The sequence below is a fragment of the Planococcus citri genome, chromosome 3 (assembly GCF_950023065.1).
Source record: "Planococcus citri chromosome 3, ihPlaCitr1.1, whole genome shotgun sequence".
NCBI lineage: Eukaryota > Metazoa > Arthropoda > Insecta > Hemiptera > Pseudococcidae > Planococcus > Planococcus citri.
The window spans coordinates 46,105,227-46,128,670 of NC_088679.1; the positions used below are offsets into that span (position 1 = coordinate 46,105,227).

At 33.7% G+C, this 23,444-nt stretch overlaps 1 protein-coding gene across 2 annotated transcripts; it reads left to right on the top strand.

Moving 5' to 3' along the window:
• The first annotated feature begins 2,097 nt into the window (after nt 1–2,097).
• On the top strand, nt 2,098–22,728 carry wnd (wallenda). Of its 2 annotated transcripts, none has more exons than XM_065355053.1 (11): nt 2,098–2,452; nt 16,573–16,632; nt 16,748–16,950; nt 18,390–18,576; nt 18,680–18,871; nt 18,950–19,108; nt 19,187–19,454; nt 19,533–19,759; nt 20,358–20,583; nt 21,721–21,858; nt 21,984–22,728. In XM_065355053.1, exons 1-11 carry the CDS (start codon nt 2,355–2,357, stop codon nt 22,164–22,166), a joined length of 1,941 nt encoding a protein of 646 aa, XP_065211125.1. In that variant the 5' UTR covers nt 2,098–2,354; the 3' UTR covers nt 22,167–22,728. The 2 variants fall into 2 exon arrangements, with proteins under 2 accessions (XP_065211125.1, XP_065211127.1); XM_065355055.1 differs by lacking the exon at nt 2,098–2,452 and adding an exon at nt 10,040–10,199.
• Nucleotides 22,729–23,444: the final 716 nt, after the last annotated feature.

Sequence of the window (23,444 nt, forward strand, 5' to 3'; positions counted from 1 at the left end):
TTATATTTTCCCAAAACTTAAATGATAAATAAATTTTCAATAGTTGATTGTTTTTAGAAGGGGGCGCAGAGGAACAACATTGTTGAGGAGAAGGAATTCCCTTGAAAAGGGAGTTTAGGTACCTAGGCTACTAATTATATTTATTATTACATAATTTTTCAAAAGTATCACAAATTTAATACTTTACTATGCTTCTTAATTATTAATGATCCATTTCGTTTTGTGATGAGAATTCTAACTAAAGTTTTTCATTTCATTTTATTTTTCTAAAAAGCTTGAAATTGTAGAAGAAAAAAAGAAAAGCCGTATGCATAGATCAAAGTTTTAAAAAAAAATCACGACATAGCACAATATTTTTTGTATGTTGTTCTTTAAAATTCGGAGGGGGAAGGAAGTCATCGAGGTCGTTTTATTCCCAAATTAAGTTGACTTTCGATGTCAATACCATCGAAAATATCACAAAAGAAACGTTACATAATTTTTTGCAGTTCTTGGATCGGCGGTTCATTGGGAATGTGGACCGAAGGGGATTGTATTCATTCTTTCTTTACAAATTTTACCCAAGACATTGGAAGGCCATCACGTCACTCTCCTCCATGTTCCAATTATAGGATTCAATAGGTACTCGATGAATCTCTCATCTCTCCCTATTACGTTTTAATAGTATAATTTTTTAAATACCTATATATTTTCTTTGTTTTTATTATTCATGGTTTGAAAAATTTTATTGATAATAAATTAAGACCACAAGCTATCTGCACTGAAATATGAGAGATTGTAATCGTATAAACATAAACATTGTGAAAAATTTCAAGACAAATGATATTGGTTATCACTTTCTTCAAATACCACTCCCTCCTTTTGTTTGAAAAATATTTGCTTTTGTGAACTACCTACCTATAGTTAAGTTAGTTTTTTTTCAATAATTTAACGATGTCATAAGAAATGAAAAGTGAGAACAGTTTCTTATTTTACACATATAGGTATGTGAATACTGTTAAACTTAAAACCATTAAATTAGATGAAGATTTGGATAATAAGTGAGTTGGACTGTTGGACTGTTCGGAAACTAAAATTGAAAATTAAAAAAAATAAGATGCTGTTTGATATTAACCCTTGTTTACAGCTTTTGCTTCTTAATGCAGCATGCAGATATACAGGTATCTGCGTATGGATACATTGTATTGTTTGAGTAGGTAGTTCGGTACCTACTCCTTCTATTGTATGCTTTCAAGTTCCAGTTCTGAAGTAAATAAAACAACAATACATATAACAGCTCGTTTTTCTTACCATTTCCTAGAACTGATTTCTAAAGGAGATGAAATCCATTTTGTTTCAACTTTTTTTTTTTTTTTTTTGAATAACAAAACCTTCTTAAAATAAACGATAGATTTGTACTCAATTTGTAAGAACTTCAGTTCTGTTCGATCTTCCATCATACTTATAAAACCAGTAAACTACGCTTCGTATTTCGCAATCCAATCGTGCTACAGACAAGTAACGACGACCGAAAGAAAACTCTGGGAAAACATGATTTTTCCAAGAATTTCCCTCTCAAACTCCCCCAACTCCATCGCCGCAGCATTCAGCGAAACCCAAACCCAAGGTTATATAATACAGCGTTGTTCACCATATTGAAAATACCATATATTTCCGGGAATCCATCGATTTTCACATGAGAGAAATTGTCCACCACCGGCCTCCGGCCTCCGGCCACCACCGTCGCTTATTATACAATACCTACGCAGCAGTAGACGCTAAAATGGCGCGAAATTTCCGAACAACATCGTTTTCGTTACAAATCTAATTTTGGGCTATCGATTCGACAACCCTGTGGCTGTGGCACAGAGCACAGAGCTCTCAAAAACTCATTCATAAATTGCCCAATTCCACCCGCAAAATGTTCTCATTTTATTGATCCGTATAGTTTAACATTTTAGGAACACTTTTTTCCTCGAGTTTAATCCCCTTTCCTTTTCGTGCACCGGTGCCGACCGTTCCCCGCGTATGTGTTTCGTGACGTCATCTCGTTCAGCCAATGGCGTGCCGTTCTGGTACGCGATCGCGATCGTTCGAAGAGGGTAAGTTGTTTTCCAAGTTCCGTAAGACTATCTAGAGAGACCGAACCGTGCTGTGCGACTCCACGCGGATGTCGCAGCAGTGTTTTCGTTTCTAAAGTGTAAGGTGTTTCGGTGTATAATGCGAATAATGCCGGGTGAAATTTGCGTTTTTCTTTACGAATAGTGCGAATATGTGTTTTTCGATGTGTTTTGTTGATTAATATCGCGAGATTACCGAAGAGTTTCCGCGTTAGTAACATTTTGTTGGATACGAGAATTGCGAGATAAAACGCGATGTTGACGCCGGGCAGTGATTCCGAGTCGAAAAGGTGCACTTTTTCTTTCGACGAATCTTTCTACTGCAAATATTCTGAAGATCACGATGATTTTGGGTAAGTAATGAAGACGTATTTCATATTTGTAATGCTAAACGTCAACGAGAGTAGGTACCTATTTGTGGATTAAGGGTGGTTTTATAGGTTGGTAGGTAATGATGTTTTGATGAACTCTTCGTCTAAAGATATTACGTAATTCAATTTGACATTCGAGCTAGGTGATCATAAGTGGGAAAGTACGCACTAATGAGCTATCTTACTCGTAATGAAGATTGAAATTTTGTTTTGATTAGACGAAACAAAGGAATACTAGACGCATTTCATATCGTAGTAGTTCTCATTCAAGGTCACAATGAAAGTAACGAAAACCACTAACCAGCGTTATAATCACCTAAGCTAACGTGAGATACTTCAACTTACGTTACCTATAGTGTAAATTTTATGTTTTTAATCGATTTTTTCCTATCTCTTCAACGTGTTTGTACGCTGCCCTAATCTCATGGAATTGTGTTTTAAGGGTTAAAATAATGGTTGGTTTAAAGTATTCTTAAAAGTCATTGTGTATCTTATCTTCAAACACTCGAGATGTCGGACTCCTCTCGCGAGCTGTAGACTGATCCTCATTTTTCCAATTTTTTTCAGCATTGAGTTCTCTTACTAGATTTTACTCACTTGAACTTGCTTCAAAGCCAATTGATCTTGAGTATTGGCTACTCATACACTCATTTCTCAAAATTGCTGCAAGTTCTCCATCATTTTTCAAAATCATTCAGAATTATCCTTCCAGAATTGAATGCACCTAATCCTTGATCGAAAATATGAGTTAAATATCTAAATTTTAAAGCAATTTTGATTATTTGGGGGGATTCTGGAAAATCAATGATCTAGGATGAATCTTTACCATACATTTCCAAGTTCAAGAGTTAATTTTGGTAGTTCTAAAATTATTGTGTTGAATAATTTTTTTTGTGATTTCAAAAATTTCCAAGTTTAAATCCAATAATGTTTTTTCTAGTGGATAGTCTTGAAAAAATGTGCAATTTTTTTGAAATTACTCAAAATTTGGCTTTAGTGTTTTACACACAATGATTTAAATTCAAAATTAAGTAAGTATATAAAATAAGAAAAAAATGGAAATTTTTTTTTTGAAGATTCAAAAGTCCTATTTTACGTTTACCTAACCTACTAATTATTATAAAATCTTTTGGATTCATCGGAAAAGGAAAACTGGTTGATCCATTTTGTAAGCCTTTGGGGAGGAGGAATGTCGATGTGGAGACCTAGCTTCTGTACCCAAATACTCGTATAAATTTGTTTCACAAGTGAATTAGAATCTCTTTTTGAAAAAGTACACCCATTATGTGTATCCCTTCCTGGTAACTTTTATATTCATAAATTTAAAATTTTTGACCTCTCAACATAAAATGCTTTTTGGCGAGAAAATAATTTTCCCCTTCCATAAAGAAGTGGTGAGGCTAACTCTTCTCCTGTTTCTTATCAAGTTCAGTCCAGGAAATCATCAAAAAAATATCAAAAAATTGACAGAAAAGAAATAGGTATTATTCTCAAACATATTCAATAAATTTGAGCTCTCTAATTTTTGCTATGAGAATCTGCAGAAGAGAGCCTCCTATGGAATAAACTAATCATTCTTCAGTAGTAGGGAATTTTATGCTCTACGATTTTGTATCTCTTCATTTTTTTCCAATTTCGTATAGGAGCCCCAGTTTGTTTCAAAAATTGATTTCTTGTGACGGAAAAATTGATAAAAATTTCGAAGTTTTCGTCAAAAAATCGTTGTTTTTTTTGTTGAAAAAATCCAAAGATCTTGCGACAAAATGAATGAATAGAAGCAAAATTGTAGAGCTTAAAGTTTCCTATTTGTGAAGTAGGTATGACCAGTATTTTTCTAGAAAGCTTCATTTTTGAAATAAGTCAAATGATGTTGGAAAGTTCAACTCAAATCGATCGCTTATGTTGCAAAATTGGAATCTTTTTGATATTTTCATCGCAAAAAACAATTTTTTGAAAAACTTTGAGTTTATATGAAAAAAATCCAGATAAATAAAAAATAGTAGAGCATGAAATTTTCTCCAGTAGAGTTTTTCACAGGCTTTGTTTTTAGAATATTTTGAACAAAATTGTAGATTGGAGGTTTGAAAAATAACGCTTGAAAGTTTTTTATTCCTCCATAACTAATTTCTTCGGTCCTACCTTAATATGAAAATTTATTAAAATTAGACGAAGAAGCTGTGCCTGTGAGGAACTCATTGTGAGCGTTTTGTACTAAATTTCAGTGAATTTTTTTTTATTAAAGAAGAACAAGTGAATTTTTGATCAACATTTTGGCTATTTTAGGTACTTGATTTGATTTTATCGTCATGTTTTTCTAACTAACATGAACTGTTCGAAAATTCATATTTTAAAAGCTTCGAAATTAAAAAGGCCTGATTTCGACACCTATATACGTAGACTATGTATAGTGTGTATTATCCATTGGGCTTCTAGTACAATGAACTGTGAGGAGGAGGAGAGAGGGGTGCTTCAATTATGCCTCTAGGGCTGTTGAAAATACATTGCAAAATTGGAGTTCCATAAAATCTATCTCTTTTCTCGGTGATTTCTCATGTAGGATTTTGAATTACAGGAGAATAGATAAAGAAGACCCCCTCGACGGAAGTGAGTGAGTGAATGAGTTGTAAGTTTTAATATTTTATACATTTTTAAGAATCCCAGGGTAGTGCTGGGAGGGTAGTTGAAAGATTGTTTCGGTTGGTTTTATTGGTTAAAAGTACCAAGTAGGTGTTGAAACAAATCTCATCGAAAGAGTTCCTTTTTTTTAATTTTTACTATTTTTTAGCATTTTTAAAATTTTTAAAAATACTTACCTACATCAAAAAGTCCAATAGAATAAAAATCAACAATATTTTAATGATCCAATAAGTTGGGGATGAATTTTATCTTTTTCGATACAATATGTATTTAAAGAAGATTTAATTCATCCCTCCTCTCAAAAAAGGTGTCTCTCTTGATAAGTGGAATGTACCTAGTGTTGTAGGGTAAAGTCGCGTGATGACTTACAAAAAGGTCACACACACTTTCTGCGTATCTCTAGTTTTAAAGGAGCCTATGTAAATTCAATTTGAAATTATTGCCTATTGGAAAATTTTGATAGTCGCGTGGTATCGATTTTTCCCTTAGTTCCTTTAAAACGATTGAGGTAGAAAGATAGAATAAGTGTACTTAACCTTTTTCCTTTTGGTTTTGCGTGACCTTGGCCCTGATCACTTCGAATTTTCAGCCTATATGTACTAGGAAAGTTTTGCAAAGCTCTTCCAATGTGCATTGCTTTAAAAACTCACATTTGAATTAACGTAGGATTTTTTTTGTCATCTTTGATTGACAATGTCTTCAAGTTTTTCGCCTTCGGAAATTAGAATAAGTGACCTGACCAATTCATTATAGAAAATTTTACATTTCTGTTTCGCAATCACACTCGCCTCAAGTACCTACTTATAAGCTAGTATGCCGGACAATTTACGAGAATAGGACATCTTCTAAATAAGTTATCTGTAGTACACCACCCCACGGTATTCAGTATCTGGTTAAGTAGAAAAAAAATTGAAATTTGAAATACGTGATCAGTGATCATCTGTGAAGAAAACCTTCACATTTTCACATTTTTGCCTCGACGAGGTGACGACGAGATTGTACGGTATATGTAATTGGCAGAAATAGAAGTTCAGTTCAGCTTTCGCAGCTGGGGTAATTTGGTTGCGGGTTTTCTCATTTCTCGTTCTTCTTTGCCGATTTTTCGTTCATATTTCAGCGTGAGACTTTCGTTGATACAATTTGCCGTAATTATAGCGAATGTGTAAAACTGTTGAAGCATTTGTCATCAAATTGGCTGTCTTCCAACGTCGATCCAAGGTGAAAAAAATTTCGCGATAAATGGCCTGGTTTTTTACTTTTTTTTAAATTTTCATTCTGACTGAAACCTGATTACACGATGCGTATGGCTTGCCATTCATTCTGACACGAGCACGAGTACAGGTGTAGGAAATATTTATTTCTACTTTAATTTCAATTTTTCGTTCCCTTTTTCAATCGCTTTCTCGTCGCTTTTCCACGTGTGTTGAACCTGGTGCGATAATTCACCTCGGTTTTTTGAAGGATTTTTTGTCGAATGCCGGTTGCCGGTGTTTCATCATTTTCATGCATTTTGTAGGTACGATATAGTATGAGACATGTGTGTGAAATCATTCGTTGAAGTACATGAACTGTCGATTTTTAATTAACTAAGTAGAAAATGGTTTTTACGAGACTTTTGTACAGTGGCTAGTGACCTAGCGAATCCCCATTGTTCAAGTTATTTTTTTAGAAGAAATCTAAATTTATAAATTGGGAAGAATTTTTTTAAAGCATATGTTTTTTAACTAGAAAACTGTTCATAGTTTGGAGGAGGTGTTTAGAAGGGAAAATGCAACCTTGAATTTATAACTTCATATTTCATTTAAACGTTGAAAAAAAATGGTTAAATAACAGAGTGGCTAATCGTTTTACAAATTGTCGGTTCTGCGGAAATCGTGCCTGCATATTTGATTTTTGAGATCTGAAATCCTGCCATTCATGCAAAAAAAATGAACGAAGAAAAATTTTTCAGTCATCGGTAGATAGCTATCTATGCTGCTGTTTCCATTGTCGCAAACTTTTTTTTAGGAGAAACTGTTGTAGCTGATACCTAATTTTAAAATTTTGTGAAAAAATTTGACCTTCGAAATGAACTTGAATCTATACTTTTAAAAGTTGAAAATTACTGCATAGAGGTCTATATTCATGAAAAACGAATCGAAGATCAGTAATTCAGCATACTGCAAGAAAGGTCTCCGAACTGGCCGAAAAATATCGGGTTTAAAACTAAATCTAAAGGGCATGCAAAAACCTCGTCAATTAATACTTCTGATGCTGAAATTCGTTTTTGGAATTTTGGAGAATTTTTTTTAAATCACATTTTGGCTGAAGAAATGAAAAATCAGAATTCCAACTAATTGAGCTGGAAAGCTGAAATTTGGGATGTACTATATTTTCGACCTCCCCTCCCCCCTCTCCCAATCTATAAGAAGTGATTTCGGGCTGTTTCGGGTAGTTCTGCAGCCTCGAGCCGATTTTTCGAAAGTAGTTGGAAGCCAAAACTTTGAGTGCTAAAAAAATAGAATGCATTTATAGATTTTTGGTGTACTTTTAAAAATCCAATGTTGGACCAAAAATAAGGAGAAAACCAAAATTTTTGCCCAATTGACCTGGAAAGCTGAAATTTGGTATATATTTTATTTTAGATCCGCAAAATCGATTGGAAATAGCTTCAAGTAGTTTTGAGTAGCTCCAAAAAAATTTTTAAATTGAAATTTTCCACAAGTTGAAAAGTTTAAATCTCCTCCATAATATCCCAATTTCAACATGCTGAGTCGACTGGTGGTCTAAAGGTGCTGATGAGGCCTCCAGCAATTCTTTGGAAATTATAGTTTTTCCAAAAACACCATAAAATATTTAAACGGTTGTGCTCCATTTTTCCAAAATCGGTGTGGTCAGTTCATAACCATTCTTCTTTTTCCTACGATTTCATGCAATGAAAATTTGAAAAATTCACTTATTGTCCTGCGGTTTAACGTAAAAAGGTGAAATTCCGTTTGCTTCCTATGTTTCACCCTCTGACTCGATTACCTGAGGTTTCGAACTGTTTTGGGCCTTCCGGTAAAATTTTGGAAATTCCAGTTTTCCAAAAAAAAAACATCCATAAAATCTGTTAAAATTAACTTCAGATAATTTGTTCGCGATTGATGCTTGTCAGTGACCTATTTAATAGATTATCCACCATTTTTCCCAAATCTATATGTGTGCCACTGTGCCAGTGTGCCAGTTTGGATCCATATTTTTTCCATGGCGATTTCGTAATTGAAAAGAAAAAGTAAGCAACCAAAAATACCGATGGGGGCTTTATAATTGCTTGAAACCACTTTCAGTCGACTTTCGGTAGTCGAAATTGGGGTATGAGTAAATTTTAGCTGTCCAACGTAAAATTTGGTAAGAGTTTGCATGGAAATTTCAACTTTTCAAAATATTCAGGATGCTCGTCCAGAACTGATCAGATCGAATGGTTCGAAACTATTTTCAATCGAATACGATTTAAGTTTACCAAATTTCAGCTTTCCAGGTCAATTTGACTCAATTTTGATTTTTTTTCTCCATTTTTGGCCCAAAGATTTTAAAAATATTCACGAACATAAACATAAAGCGATAGAATCAATTTAAGCAGTGATTCCGAGTCGTGATTCATGATTCGGATCATTTTTTCCGTTTCGGTCAAATTGGATCCATGGAATGCCCAGAGGCCAGATCTGACTTTCGCTGAGTTTTTAAAGCCCAAAAGAGATAGAAAGAGGTTTAAAAGTTCAAATTCTTCAAAAAGAACATTCAGGGTACCCTTCGAATGTACCCGCCAAATTTCAACCTCTTGAGTGAATTAAGAGCTCTGCATGGTGGACATACGTAATTGGAGGCTGCTTAAAATGTGTTGGAAAATTCGCTTTTTGAGGGGTTGGGAGGAGTTGAAACATTCAAACTTCTAAAAGGCATATCTGACGTACTTTTCAAATGTGCATAGATACTGAACATTTTCAGCCTCTGGGTAATTTGGAAAGAAGAAAAAAATGCAATTGAATGGTAAATGTAAGGTACTGTTATTCTAGTTCTCGTTCTCCTATCATGCAATTTTTAGGCACCTCTCCTTCCTTCTCATCGTCCTCATTTCCTCAAATAATTTCGATTTGCTACACGGCCCCCAAAAAATGACGAAACAATCGAGAATTTTAATTTGAAAAAAATATTCAGAGACCTCGTCGTAGTGTCTCTCGCAAAAAAATCCTTCGAACGGGACGTCACCGCGCGATAAATTCCGTTAACAAGTTTCGTGAATTATTATTCGCCTGTAGGTAACCGCCAACCGGCTTCCGAAATCACAATCGTTATCAATCCCATCGCCTATCAAATGACTGAACCGATGTCTTCGTAAAATTTTGCGTCGTTTTTCCCGAAAACCCCTTGTACCTGTTACGTAGGTTTTATAAATAAACATTTTGGCGCCAATGATCGTGCTGAAGTTCTCACACCCACAAAATTTTCATCGATTAATCGTAAACTTTTAATCGATGAATCATAGCTTTTTCGTAATGGAAATATGTAACGATACTCTGAATCATCCTTAAATTCGATCCTTTCGATCTCCGTTTCGGCCAATCCTGCGGCATTTTTTTCGGAATCAAAAAATTGGGTCATTAGATTAATAAATAGCGATCTTAATCTCGTAATTTTTGACTTAATATTACGCCAGCTGTGCGGAAAAAGTGCGCATGATGCAGGATTTCACCTATTTTTAATTACTTTAGCGCCGTGCACGTGCCATGTACTACGTCAATCGGTTATGTTGATGTTTTTGCCTGAAAAATAAATGTGAATTATTAATGACGAATGCACCCAGTGATGTTAAATTTTCCGAAACACACCCGTTGGTGGGGATTAATCGCGATATTACAGACGTATATTGTACATGTAATCGGATCCTAACTTCGCAACGTCGGCATTGATATCGTTCGCGTAATCATGTTCTCGAGTAGCATAATTTTACCGTATACGTTTTCCTTTTCCCTATCCCGTTGACTGGAAAATTTTGCCGCCAATTAATGCAGTTTCTCAAAAAATTCACTGATAAACTTAGCCATTCGTTTACACGTGCTTTTCCATGTACGAGGTTCGTATTTTAATACCACGTAGGTATACCTCATGCTCGTATTACTCTCTATATGTATTATGCTGCATACTTTTCTATGGCTATGGCGCTTTTTGATCGTGGAATGCGAGGAATGTCTTCGCTCTTTTTTTTTCTCTCCTTCTTATTACTCTCGAGTGTTGGAATCTATATATTTCACAAACGTGTATAAGCATAAACGATCGCATTGTGTACTTGTGGACGAATTTATCTGCGGTGATGTTTATTAGTCTACAACCTTGGACAAGGAATTCCATAAACACCATGTTCCATGTTACTCTTCGTCTTCGGTATAGGCGATGGTATCATTTTTCTTTCCGTTCCATTGTGTGTCTGTTGGAGAAAAAATGTGTCTTCTAATTTGGCGAAATATTTACTCTGCCTAGAGAATTATTACCTACACTTGAAACAGACACGAGCTACTAAGTATTTACCTACTCGGTTATCCTTGGCTTTGAAATATTTCGAATTTTTTCCTCACCTGGTAGGATATGTACGAATGACCTCAATATAATGCTGAAAATTAACATATTTTGCGATAAATTCGCCAGTCTATCGAATTCGTGAACAAATTATAGAATTGGGATTTTGTTTTTCGAATTCTTTGCCTTTTTTGACTGTGCAGTTGCCTAGATGGAAGATCAAAAAAATGGTCAATTTTTGGCATCGAATCTGATGCTTACTCGATACTTTTTTCTGCGTGTTAATTGCAAATATTTCGATACTGAATCTGAAGAGAAATGCGTGAAAAGTAAGGATGAATATTCTGATCAGGTCTTAATGGAGAATTGGCAACGTTGATTTGAAAAACACCGGTGAGGTGTACGATACACGTGTTGAATGGGTGAAAGCTCGACTGCTTCCAGTTTTAATTATTTTTGTGATTAAAAAAATGCAATTTTTAGAAGTATTATCGGTCTTATAATTTTTTAGAGGGTAAAATTTGCCTGCGAAAGGCGTTAATAACTTAGAAATTTGATGCGTTGCGAGCTCAAAATCACTCCATCCCCCCCCCCCCCATCTTCACCCAACGAAAAACAGGAAATTCAGAGTTGAATTCAAGCTTCTCTTAGACAACGTTTAGATTTTTTTGCAGGGTTGTCAGGTTGCATTTGACTTACCTAATGAGTACCTTTTAACTGAAGTCAAATGTCTCATTTTCTTAAGAGATTAACATTGATGTCTTACCATATAAAAGTGGGCCATGATTGCTTTCACGAATAAAAGTAGAATTTTTAGGATCTGTTGATGAGCTCTCTTTGAATATAATTTTGAGATGGTTATGGATTCACAGAAAATCAAATTTATCGCATTGTATCGTTTTTCTGGGTACATTGTTTGCAAAAAAATTAAATTCGGAAACATATACGTAGGTACCTATTTCGTCTTGGATGCTTACAAATATCGCTTTAGTGATTCACGAATAAAAAAAATAACCATTGTAATTTTTAATTTTCAAGTACCTATAAGTACAAATTTGTAGCATATACGTATTATGTAACGAAAATATTCTAAGCGAAAAATTACTATTCAAAGAAAAGCATGAAATCTAAAATCACCAATTGAACCCTTTTAATTACTTTACTATGAAATTTTATCTCATTTTTTCACTTCTAGGAAATTAATCTCCCCTTTTTTTCCTTCTCACAATCAGTAAGTATATTTCAATTTCTCCAACCAAAAAAGACGTTCACTCTTCAATTGAAAATTTTCCACTAGAATGAAATATTCGTCAGTTTTGCCGTTCGTAGAGGAGGCTGTGAGAGCGAGCAGCCTCCATTTTGTGATGCTCTTCTCTCGTATGTGAATACAATTCCAAACACACTTAAAAATTTGTATCTGTGACTAAAACTGCGACAGTCGAAGTCGAATGAAAAAGACACGAAACCTACCATAGTCACCTGAGCACCTGATCAATCTCGTAGACGTTGCACATCAAAATTACCTGCGTTTTACACAATAACCGACGACCAGTTTTCAATACTCTTACTCTTCTTCCTGAACACGATGGGATGAGGGGATGGTGTAAAGTAGCCTGGTTAGTGTAGTAAATAAAAAAGGCAGGCAGCATGGCCGATGACTCATCCGCGGATACCTGTACCTGCGTTAGCTACTACAGCTACAGCTACGGTGTGAGGTGTATGGTGTGTGGCTGTGTGCGTATTTCTCGTATTTCTTCTTCTCTGAAGACATTATAGCCCATGGTGTTTTACTGAAGTAATAGTACTGTGCATATCGGATCGGATGATAGAATTTCTGTACTGAAATATACGTACTACGAGTATTAGTGCACTCAAAAGATACATACACGGACGCAGCATTACGTATGCAAAATATTTGTCATACTTTTGACGTCAAAGCGAACCGATAATGCGAGCACAGTGCGAATAGCACGCAGACTATGTAAATATAACGCAGACGTTTACAATATTTTAATTGCACAGGTTATTATGTAGCCTGACAACTAGTCTATCATATCCTCGATACTTTTTTTCTTCTTCCTATCGGACCAAATGGCAACTTTGTTGTATTTTTAAATCTTCCATTAACAACACCGTCTTCTTATCAATCGTGGGAAAATTTTTCCTTAGCGGAAATTTGGTGAATCGATTTCTATACCCTACCTCGTGTGCGTTTTTACGTAGGTGTTACGTACTGCCTATCTGCTCCCTATAATACGCAGTGTAATTGTATTGATAATGCTGACGCGTTGATTTTCGAATTTTTATTGCGTTTGTTGTACATATTATTCCTTATGGTTGACGAAACGAATGCACCTAATTTAGTGGGATGTTTAACCCTTGAGGCTTGATTAGCTGTACAATTCTACAAAACGCGAATGAATTTTTGATGGTGAATTCTTTTTAAAAGACTCGTGTTTGTTGTACTTACATTAGTTTTGTTGTTTTTTTTGACATCGTTCGGTCCGTTTCTTTGTTCAATTTTTTTTGTAATTTTTTACTTTGAAGATTTTTTGGGAGAAAGATGATCTTGACCTATGGCTAAGTTACCTGCCTTCTTAAATTTCACTACAGTTTTAACGCAAAAGAAAGTCTCAAAATCTTCAGATGTGCATTTGAGCAGCTGAAACTCCTGCTCTTGAAATTGTTATTTTTTTAGATCATATTCCATCCACAAATATGTTTTGAGGCCATTTTCAACCCTAGTGAGAAAATAGAGTGCATTATTTTTGAACTCAACATTTTTCTTAAAAATCTTCAAGATCTAAAAATTAGCGTTTGAGCACCTACAACGCTATTAGGTCATGTCCATACTAACATAAGGGTCATTCCACGTCAATTGGACCAAGAAGTGGTGGGGGGTTCGGCGATTTTTTTGAAATTTTTCCTGTGGAAAAACCTTCCGAAGGGATGACCAATGGCGCAAATCACAGCCCTCCAGCTCATTTTTAAAGGCAGCCAGGGGGTGTCAAAGTTTTCAGTGATCCTAAAATATCATCCATTTCAGCAGTGGATTACTCAATAACCGCGATACCTACCAAAATGGAACTTTTTCCCACAGTTAAGGGTATTGAAAATCTTTTTTGTGATATCAGAAAAATCAGTGTTGCCATTTTTTTTCGTGCAAAAAATTAGCTCAAAAAGTTTCAAAACGTAGTTTTTATATCGTTTCGACTCTCAAAAATTCTAAAAAAAAATATGTTATGGACAACTTTTCGTGCTGAACAACATATTGAAAAATTGGGATGGTAACATGTTGCAAAGTCGATTTTTAAAAAATTCAAAGTTTGCGAAAAAATGCGATTTTTTGATTTAAAACATGAAAAAAAGTTTTTATAGGTGAAGTTGACCCATTTAACCCCTATTTTTACGTAACTGTCGAAAAAGTTGAAAACCCCCTTTCACTCGATGAAATTAATTTCTCACAAAAAAAATCAAAATTCGAAAAAATTCAATTTTCAATTTCAATTATAAAAAAAAGTTTAAATTTATTCAGTTGTCTTATTTTGACCTCTTTCTGACGTATTTCATGAAAAAGTTGATAAAAATTACACTTACAACAAAAAAATAAAAATTCGTTCATTTTTTGAATCTTTTCGAATTATTTTAGGATCACTGAAAACTTTGACACCCCCTGGCTGCCTTTAAAAATGAGCTAGAGGGCTGCGATTTGCGCCATTGGACATCCCTTCGGAAGGTCTTTCCACAGGAAAAATTTCAAAAAAATCGCGGAAACCCCCCTACCACATCTTGGTCTAATTGACGTGGAATGGCCCTTGAGAGCCTGTTGATTAAGGCGCTAAATGGAAAATTTATCGAAACTGCATTCAAGCTTTTACTGTAAAAGGGCAATCTAAATGGAGCCAATTCTTAAAAATTATGAGGAAGGATTCCCAGGTTTGAAGCTGAAGCTGAAGCTGAAGCTGAAGAGGAGAATGAGTGGGAAGAAGAGGAGCTGTTGTTTGACTACTTCAAATTTTTTGAGTTGGAAATCAACTTTCCCAAGCAATAGAACTGGGTAAAAACATTTGGATTCCTTAATGGAATAATATTGTACTTTGTAGTGGATCGTTTTGAATTAACGATTAATGCTATGTCGAAGCATCCGAAATTTTTGTTCACCCTGTAGTTACGCATAAAAAAACATACATAGAGACGCATTTCAAATTCAGGAAGTTTTCATCCCCTTAGTCTTAATAAATCTCAAAAATATCTCCAGCATCGAGATAAAGACAGTTTTCTAGGCGCAGTGTAGGCAACTATACCTACAGGATTGTACAGGAACGCGTTTCTTTGGAGGGTTGGGGTGGCGGGGAGGACCATGCATAAAGAAAAAGGCAAGTATTGCTGAAGAACGTATAACTTTCCCAGCGCCATAAAACTGCAAGTACCCTTTGAATTAGATAGAGTAGGCTTTACTACGTTTCTACGATTATGACGTTTTGTTTTCCATTATCTTTTGCTTTAGCTTGGCGTTCGATGTTTGCAAGTTGATTCGCGTAGGTTGAAAACTAGTAACCCCTTTTTTAAATTGATGTTTTTATTTATCGATTATAACACGTAATGGGGAAGGCTATGGAATTAACGTCATTATGGTAGATATTGTACCTAGATTTTTCTTAAAACAGATTTTTTTTTGTACGTGTGTTCATTTTTTGAGCACAGAAGTTGCATATTGTTCAATTTTTTCTCTTCTTGTTGGTAACTTGGATGGGAAGTGCCGAAAAATATACTTTAGGAGACTGAAAAACACAATTCTTGAAACTGAACAATCAAATTTATTTTTTCTCGATTCTTTCAAAAAAATCAGACTTTAAGAATATCCTATTGATTGCCTATGCCAAAAAGTTGGCATCGAATCGCTGGGAAAATGTGCCTAAACGTGGCTTGAAATTGATATATGTATTATATCTTGAGATTATAATTCACGTGTGATCTAGGTACATTTTTACTCTAAAAAATTGCCCCATTGCTATCAAGTATTTTTTTATCAGTGTTTATTTCCACCTCTTCATCTCTCCCTTCGTTTCGTTAGGTATATGGACGTGAAATTATTTTTTTCTGTACCATGACGTAGTGCTACATTGATGCCAAAATATTAGCCATATACATAGGTAATTTCTAGTAAAAAGCTTAAAAATTAAAAATTACATCATCTGCCTATCGTAGTAGGAGTATTTTTCAAAACAAAAACAATATTTCGCGTTATGGTGCATTAGTGTATCACTTTCATTGTTTTTCCCCCATATTGTGTCTACCTACTATCTAGGTATTTAAATTTTTGTATACAAAACACAATTCACTTTCAAGGTGTTTGGTCTGCGATGTATTTATCTACTTTTATACGCGTAATTGGTACGATAAGGAAGTCGTATACATTGACATAGAAAATATTCAAGTTCAATGTTAGATAGGTAAAGTGAAAGAACAAATTCGTCTGCGAAAAATTGTGTTCGTTCATTAAAATTGCAGGTTGAGGGCAGAGAGTGTTATTTTAGGTACATGGATTTAGGTATTGTATTTACGATAACTTATCCAATTCACGAAAATTATTCAACGTTACTTCGTTCATGTTCAGGTGGTCAATTGCATGACGACTTTATCTTTGATTAACCATCCAGGTATGCTCGTAAAATCATGTACTTGACTACCTGTATAGCTGTGTTCGAGTGGTGGAGGTGGAAATACACTACGATGGAGTGTTTCTGTTTGTTTCTTAACTAGAACAAAATTATCTTGATATTGTAGTTTCTTTTTCGACGAATGCTTGTAAATTTAAATAATAATTTCGTAATATTTATTATGATCGAGTATTTAGTATTATTATATGTTCTGTGAAAACTAATCAATATGGTTTGCAACGGTAGTAATATGGTACGTGGTTTTTATTGCAGAAAAGACGACGATACGCAAGAGAGAGAGGAATATGGTGAATTTGAGCAGAAAGCTAATGGGTGAGTTGATCATTGTTGTATTGATTTGATTAGGTACCTATAAATGTAGTATCGTAATAAAATTTTGATAAATTTGTGAATTGTACCTAATTTCTTTTGGTGGATTTGATTACAGAGTATTATGCATCGAAGCAGGAATAGGCCAGCTTAGTATTAATAACCAAAGTCCTCCAAATTTAGCCGAGCAAGCCGTCCAGAATAAACCAGGCAAAGAATGCGAACAAGCTGGATGGTTTGGCGGATTATTAGGATGCCTTAGTCCTTTTTGTATGTTCGTCGGAAAAGTTACTTCGGCTGAGGTGAAAAGCCACTTACAAAGTGAGTGTAAATCACAAGCCCATATTACGGTTCTGTGTTTTATGTAGTATGTCATGGTAATGTGTGCTTTAAGAATCGATCAAGGTTTTTGAATCACCCCACGTGGTTCTTTTTAAGGATTTAATTGGTAAATAAAACTGCTTCAGGTGCTGAATATAAAGCTTTATTTTGATTAGAATGAAATAAATTTGCATCACGTTATAAAAATTCAGTAGTTGATGTATTCTTAGGGCTTTAAAAAAATTTATAAAACATTTTGAAAATATGAAATTTTGCTAAAATTAAATGGATCATGAATAACGTTGCGTGTAAATCGATATACCTGCTCGCCTAGTTCATTAAAATATTGTTCCTACTCAGTTTATTTTTGTACAAGTAGGTAGGTAAATACCCCTTTTCTCGCAGCCATTTCTCCACAATTCCGTTACCTCTCAAAATTTCCAATCTTCGTAATTTTGTTATTCTGTCATTTTTTTCTTCGAATTTTAAAATCTCTCCTTATCAATAATATTTGTATGATTCATACTGATTTTCTGTGGAATATATTTCTGATCCTAATTAGTTAAGATTTCTTAAAATTATATTTTCTGGTCTATTGCTTATTTTACTCCAAAATGTGTGTTGAAAAACATATCTAGATAACCTTATTGGTAAAATTATACGTTAATTACGCCCATTGATTTCGCTTTCTTTCTGTTCAAATCACAAGATGAAAAATAATCAAGAATATAAATATTTTTTCCTTGAAAAAAAGGCATTTATTTGCATCTGGTGATCGAAAATTTGATTAATTTTCTATGATGAAGTTATCTAAATTTTTTCCTGTAAGTGCCCAACATTTTAATATGTAAGTACCAGGTACCTACTTAATTCAAATCTCTTGTGGAAATTCACAAAAAATTCAATTTTACCCAAATCATTTCTCAAATTCTTGAAAGAAAAAAATGTTGATGAAGATTTAGCTTGGTATTTTTTTGAAGATCTTACAATTTCAAACAGATTTATTTGGAATTTTGTTGCCTAGAATTTTTGAAAATTTTTCGAGAACATGTAAGAAATTTTTGTTTGATTTTCATACAATTTTTGGAGATCATTTCGTATTTTTATTTTATGCATTTTTTCCTCGATCTGTTTTGAATGATCGGATAGAAAAATTGAGAAAATTTTTTGGAATCTAAACATTTTCAATCTTTTCATCATGTTATTTTCATTACTTAAATTTATTGTCATAATCTGCCCATAGTGGCTATTCATTTCGATTCTTTTTTAGTTAATATTTTTTATTTATTAAAATCAAATCATGTTCTTCTTGTTTTTTGAATGAAATTATTAGTAAACTCTAGAAGTAGTTTATTAATGTATTTTATTTTAAAAGAAAAAATCCAACTCTAAATTAAAGGGTTAAATTTAATCTATGTTTTATTTTGTTTGAATTTCAGATGACGAATGGGAAATCGCATTTGAATCAATCAGCGACTTACAATGGCTAGGTTCAGGTGCACAAGGGGCTGTGTTCAGTGGAAAATATAAAAACACCACAGTCGCCGTAAAAAAGGTCCGAGATCAAAAAGAGACTGATATTAAACACCTACGAAAATTAAATCATCCTAATATCGTTCAGTTCAAGTAAGCTTTATTGTTCCGCTACCTTCATTGCATCTATCAATCAATTTGCCTTAATATTTATTTTTTCCTTCACTAATTACATTGTGTTTATTTACATTTACAGAGGAGTATGTACGCAAGCACCTTGTTATTGTATTGTGATGGAATATTGTCCTTATGGCCCGCTATATAATTTATTAAAAGACGGAGAAGAAATACCTCCGATTAGATTTGTTTCGTGGGCCAAACAAATTGCCTCCGGTATGAATTATTTGCATAACAACAAAATTATTCATCGAGATCTCAAAAGTCCAAAGTAAGTAAACCAAAACTCATTAGAATAAAAACTGCTAAAGATCATACTTAGTAAAAATTAACCATTTTATAATTTTAGCGTTCTAATCGGCCAGAATGAAATCGTTAAAATTAGCGACTTCGGCACCTGTCGCGAATGGAATGAAATCAGCACAAAGATGAGTTTCGCCGGAACAGTTGCGTGGATGGCGCCGGAAATTATCCGTAATGAACCATGCTCAGAAAAAGTTGACATTTGGTTCGTTATTTTGAGATAAATTTGATTTCTTATCGTTGTTTGCAGTGTTAATAACGTGGAATTTTATTTTTGCTTCAGGTCTTACGGTGTCGTATTATGGGAACTGTTGACTTGCGAAGCACCATACAAAGATGTTGATTCTTCAGCCATTATTTGGGGTGTTGGCAGTAACTCGTTGCATTTACCAATACCATCTTCTTTACCGGATGGTTTTAAATTATTGATAACTCAATGTTGGAATCCAAAACCTCGTAATAGGCCTTCTTTTAAGCACATATTAATCCATTTGGATATCGCTTCTCAGACTGTATTAAGCAAACCGTCCGAAGAATATTTTAAAATTCAGGTACCTATTCGAATCGTACGAATCATTCTGTTTGCCTGTTTATGTGTACTGAATCGATTGTTTTTTCTATTTATTCAGGCTGTTTGGAAAGAAGAAATCAGAATCAGGATGTTACATATTCAATCTAGTGATAGTAATGTGATAAAATTCGAAGATGATCTCATTAAGAAACGCGAAGTTGAGCTAAAACACGCTCACGATATTCGAGAGCACTATGAACGAAAGTTAGCTCGAGCCAATGAGCTATACAACGAATTGAGCAGCGCCATATTCGAAATTGAACAAAAAAAGCGTGATTTAATGAGGTAAGTTGGCGAAATTGTCTTTCAAAGATCCCAAATTCGAACAATTATTATTACGTAATTTTTATATTATAACTGTGACATAATAACGCGTAAGTTTAATTACATGTAAATGTACGAGAAAAAAATTGTCCTATTGCCAAGTGCCGGACTAACGATGCGATGGATGCGACGTAAACGACCTATGTTTTGGGACAATAATTCAAACTACGTTTAAATCGTATTTGTGGCACTGATGTTGATGATGATTCACAATATTATGTGTGCTATACTCGCGTGATTAAAACGACGACACTTTAATGGAGTTCATCTCCTTTGGATTTTTTTTTTTTTTTTTTTGCTTTTTGATTAACGAAACGGTGCTAATGAATTTTTCTTGCAAGTTTAACATAGCGAAACGTTTGTTATCAGTGTAGAGTAGGTACGATTAAAAGCAAAAATAAAAACGTGCCAAGATACGTGATCATTTTCGTCGCGCCATTCGCTCGTAGTACGCAATACATTTGGCAAATTTGCCAATTCGATGAATAATTCTACCTGGAAAGCGGCGTCTAGTTGATTTTTTATATATTTAATTTTTCTTCTTCCGTTTGTTTTCAAGGCGAGAAAAACAATCGTCCAAATTGTACCGTAAACGCAGCACTCGTTCATCTGGTAAAGGCCAAGACAGAACAAACAAATTTAATCGCAACGAAATCGCAGCACCATGCGAAGCTAGTCTAGAAATGGCCAAGAGACCAGACAGAACAAACGCCAACAGATTTTATAAGAACGAGGCATTTTCATCTTTTTCGCTAAATGATGCTAGTCCTGAATCTTTATCTGATGTGAGTATTTTAAATATTTGATGCTTTTTGAAAAAAGTTTAGGTATTTAATTTTTTGCCTTTGATCAAATTTTAATGGTTTTACGAATAGGTACCTCTTCAATACATCAATTCATTCCATTTTCCAATGATTCTTGTTTACAAAGTCTCTATAGGAGTCAATCATTTTACTTTTTCATTTTGTATTTTTCCAACGATGCAAACAATACTGTTCTGTATCGTAATAATTTTTCTCAAAATTTTCTTCAGTGGCCCCTGAAAAATTTTTATTCAAAAGTTTTAAAGTTTTGCGTTTTTGTCTATTTTCGAACGAACTTTTTGAATGTCATTGCTGTTTTTCATTATTTCTATTTTGAAATGGAGTTTTTTTTTTGCTTTTTAATTTTATTTTTTTCGAATTGTAAAATGTAAACATTGTAAAAATAATACATAAGTAATAGAATTTTACCTTGGTGAATTAAAAAAAAAAAAAATGAAATCTTGAAGTGAATTGTAATGATTCCTGAAAAAAATTTGATGATTGATTGATTGATAAATTGAGATCTGAAAATTTAATAGGAATTTTGAATTTTTATTGTCCATGTAACTATTTCAGAATTATTAAAAATGAGCTTAAAATCAAATTTAAAAAAAAAATGAATAAAAAAAATAAAGTGGTATAGGTAGTCTTTGAAAGATGAAAAAAAAACTAATTTGAAGAAAACAAAACAGACGTCAAAACTGTTGAAAATCTAAAGAAGAAATGAAAAAAAAAGAATTTTAAATTTTAATTGTTGTTCATGTGATTATTGTTTCAAATTTATTAAAAATTGATCAAAAATACAATTTAAAAAAACAAAAAGGGAGATATAAAGCCTTCAAAAGCTTTTTAGAATCAAAATTTGAAAAAAAAGTGACTTGAAGAAAACCGAATAGGTACCTAGGTGTCAAAACTATTGAAAACCTACTGAAGAAATGAAAAAATGAGAAACACATACTTAATTCGTAAAATCATAAAAATGATCAAATTCAAAATGAAAAATTATTACCTACCTACTCCAGTACTCGTATTAATACTGTATACAACAATTCGGAAGAGTAAATTCGCCATGGTTGATGTTTTCTAATGACACGACATGTTTTCATTTTCGCATTTCAGATAAACTCTAAAGTACAGTTATACGCTCAACTGACTAACGCAAACCGTCCCGAATCAATTATATTATCAAAATCAAAAAAGCTGCGTTATTATAAAAAGAGCCAAGCATCGCCGAAGCACAGCATACGCCGTAAAACTGTAAGTTGAACATCATACCTTACAATTTTCCTATTAAAATAGATACTGCATCAGAATTGAATACCCATAAACGAACCGCCAGCGCCATCATTCACGGATTAATAAGAATTCATTTTTTTTTTCAGCTATACGAAAATAATAATTACCAACATAAGAACAAAGTGAGCACGGAAACTCAAACTGAAACCTTATCCGCGAACTGCAATATCCGTGCCGAAGAAGTCAATAATACGCGATGCGTGATGAAAACCGATCACGAAGACTACCTCAATGGGAATTTACCTTCTACGACAAACAAAGTTTTGTAAATTGTAACTATTATCCAATTATGAATCATTTTCACGAATGTTTTCACATTCGTGTGCGCTTCTTTAGTGACATAAAAATTTCAATGGCCCTAATTTATTGTACCTACCAGTTAGCTGAGACTTTGCAATAATTTCTCAAAACCCCAGTATTTTGTCGAGGTAGAGCGATACTACTTAATTAGTAAAACTTTCTAGAATATGTATTAGATTGAGTTCGAAGTGCAATTGGTCACTATTATATTGTGTATTGTATAGATTGGTTTTCCTTATGGTAGCTATGAAACTCATGACAATTATGTTCCATTCCTGTTTTTTTTTTTCATTTTTTATTATTAATTTTTTTTTGCTATTTTGTATTTGCCGCGAGGTTATACATATTCAAGTCTGAATATAATGATTTTTTTTCCTACATACCTACAAATTTTGTTGATATTTGTTTAATTATTTTTAGAGTTTTCCTATTTTGTAAATAAAAATATTAAAAATGTACATTTTAACAATATTAGTATTATATTGATAATTGTTGCCAATTTTTTGATTAGTAATAAATCTTTTACAAATATCTACTTGTTCGTTTTATGATAATGAAAATGATTCGTTGCTTACCTAAATCGCTAAATTCGATGTCAGCGGTTACTCGACACCCTTCATCTATGTACTTGTAATTCAACCTATCTATTGCATCTCACCTGCCTCACATTCATTCATTGATTCGCGTTTACTTTCATCAAGGATATAAAGAACGGTATCGGAACGTACCTACGTACGTCTTTTCGTAGCTGGCTAAAGTTTAATTAAATGTCAACCTTTCGCTTATTATTGAACCGTGCAAAATGTTCTCCACTCCTTTTAACCTTGCGACCATTTTTTTTTTTATTTCAGAACAGAGACAATGCGCTAAGGAACCAGTTCCGCAAATTTACTTCTAAGTACATAGTTCCTATTTTATCTCGTTTATTACATGTTTAACGGTGATCGTCAAGGAAGTTAAAACTGTGAAATGGGAAAAAAATACAAACAAAAGTGAAAAAAGCCAATTTACTGAAGGATAGTTGTACTCGCGAATATTAACATAATAGAAGGAAGATCCAGATGGCCGATTAAGAAGGTCATTCTAACACCTATGCATAGTTTACGAATCATGTAATCTTTAATGCGTGTACCTCCTAACTAGATAGGTACTCGTATGCTAAAACGTATTTACTTACGTCAGTGCAATTTGGTTAATAAGAATGGCATCGCATGCCATGTGAATGAAATTCAGACCAAGTTTTCCAG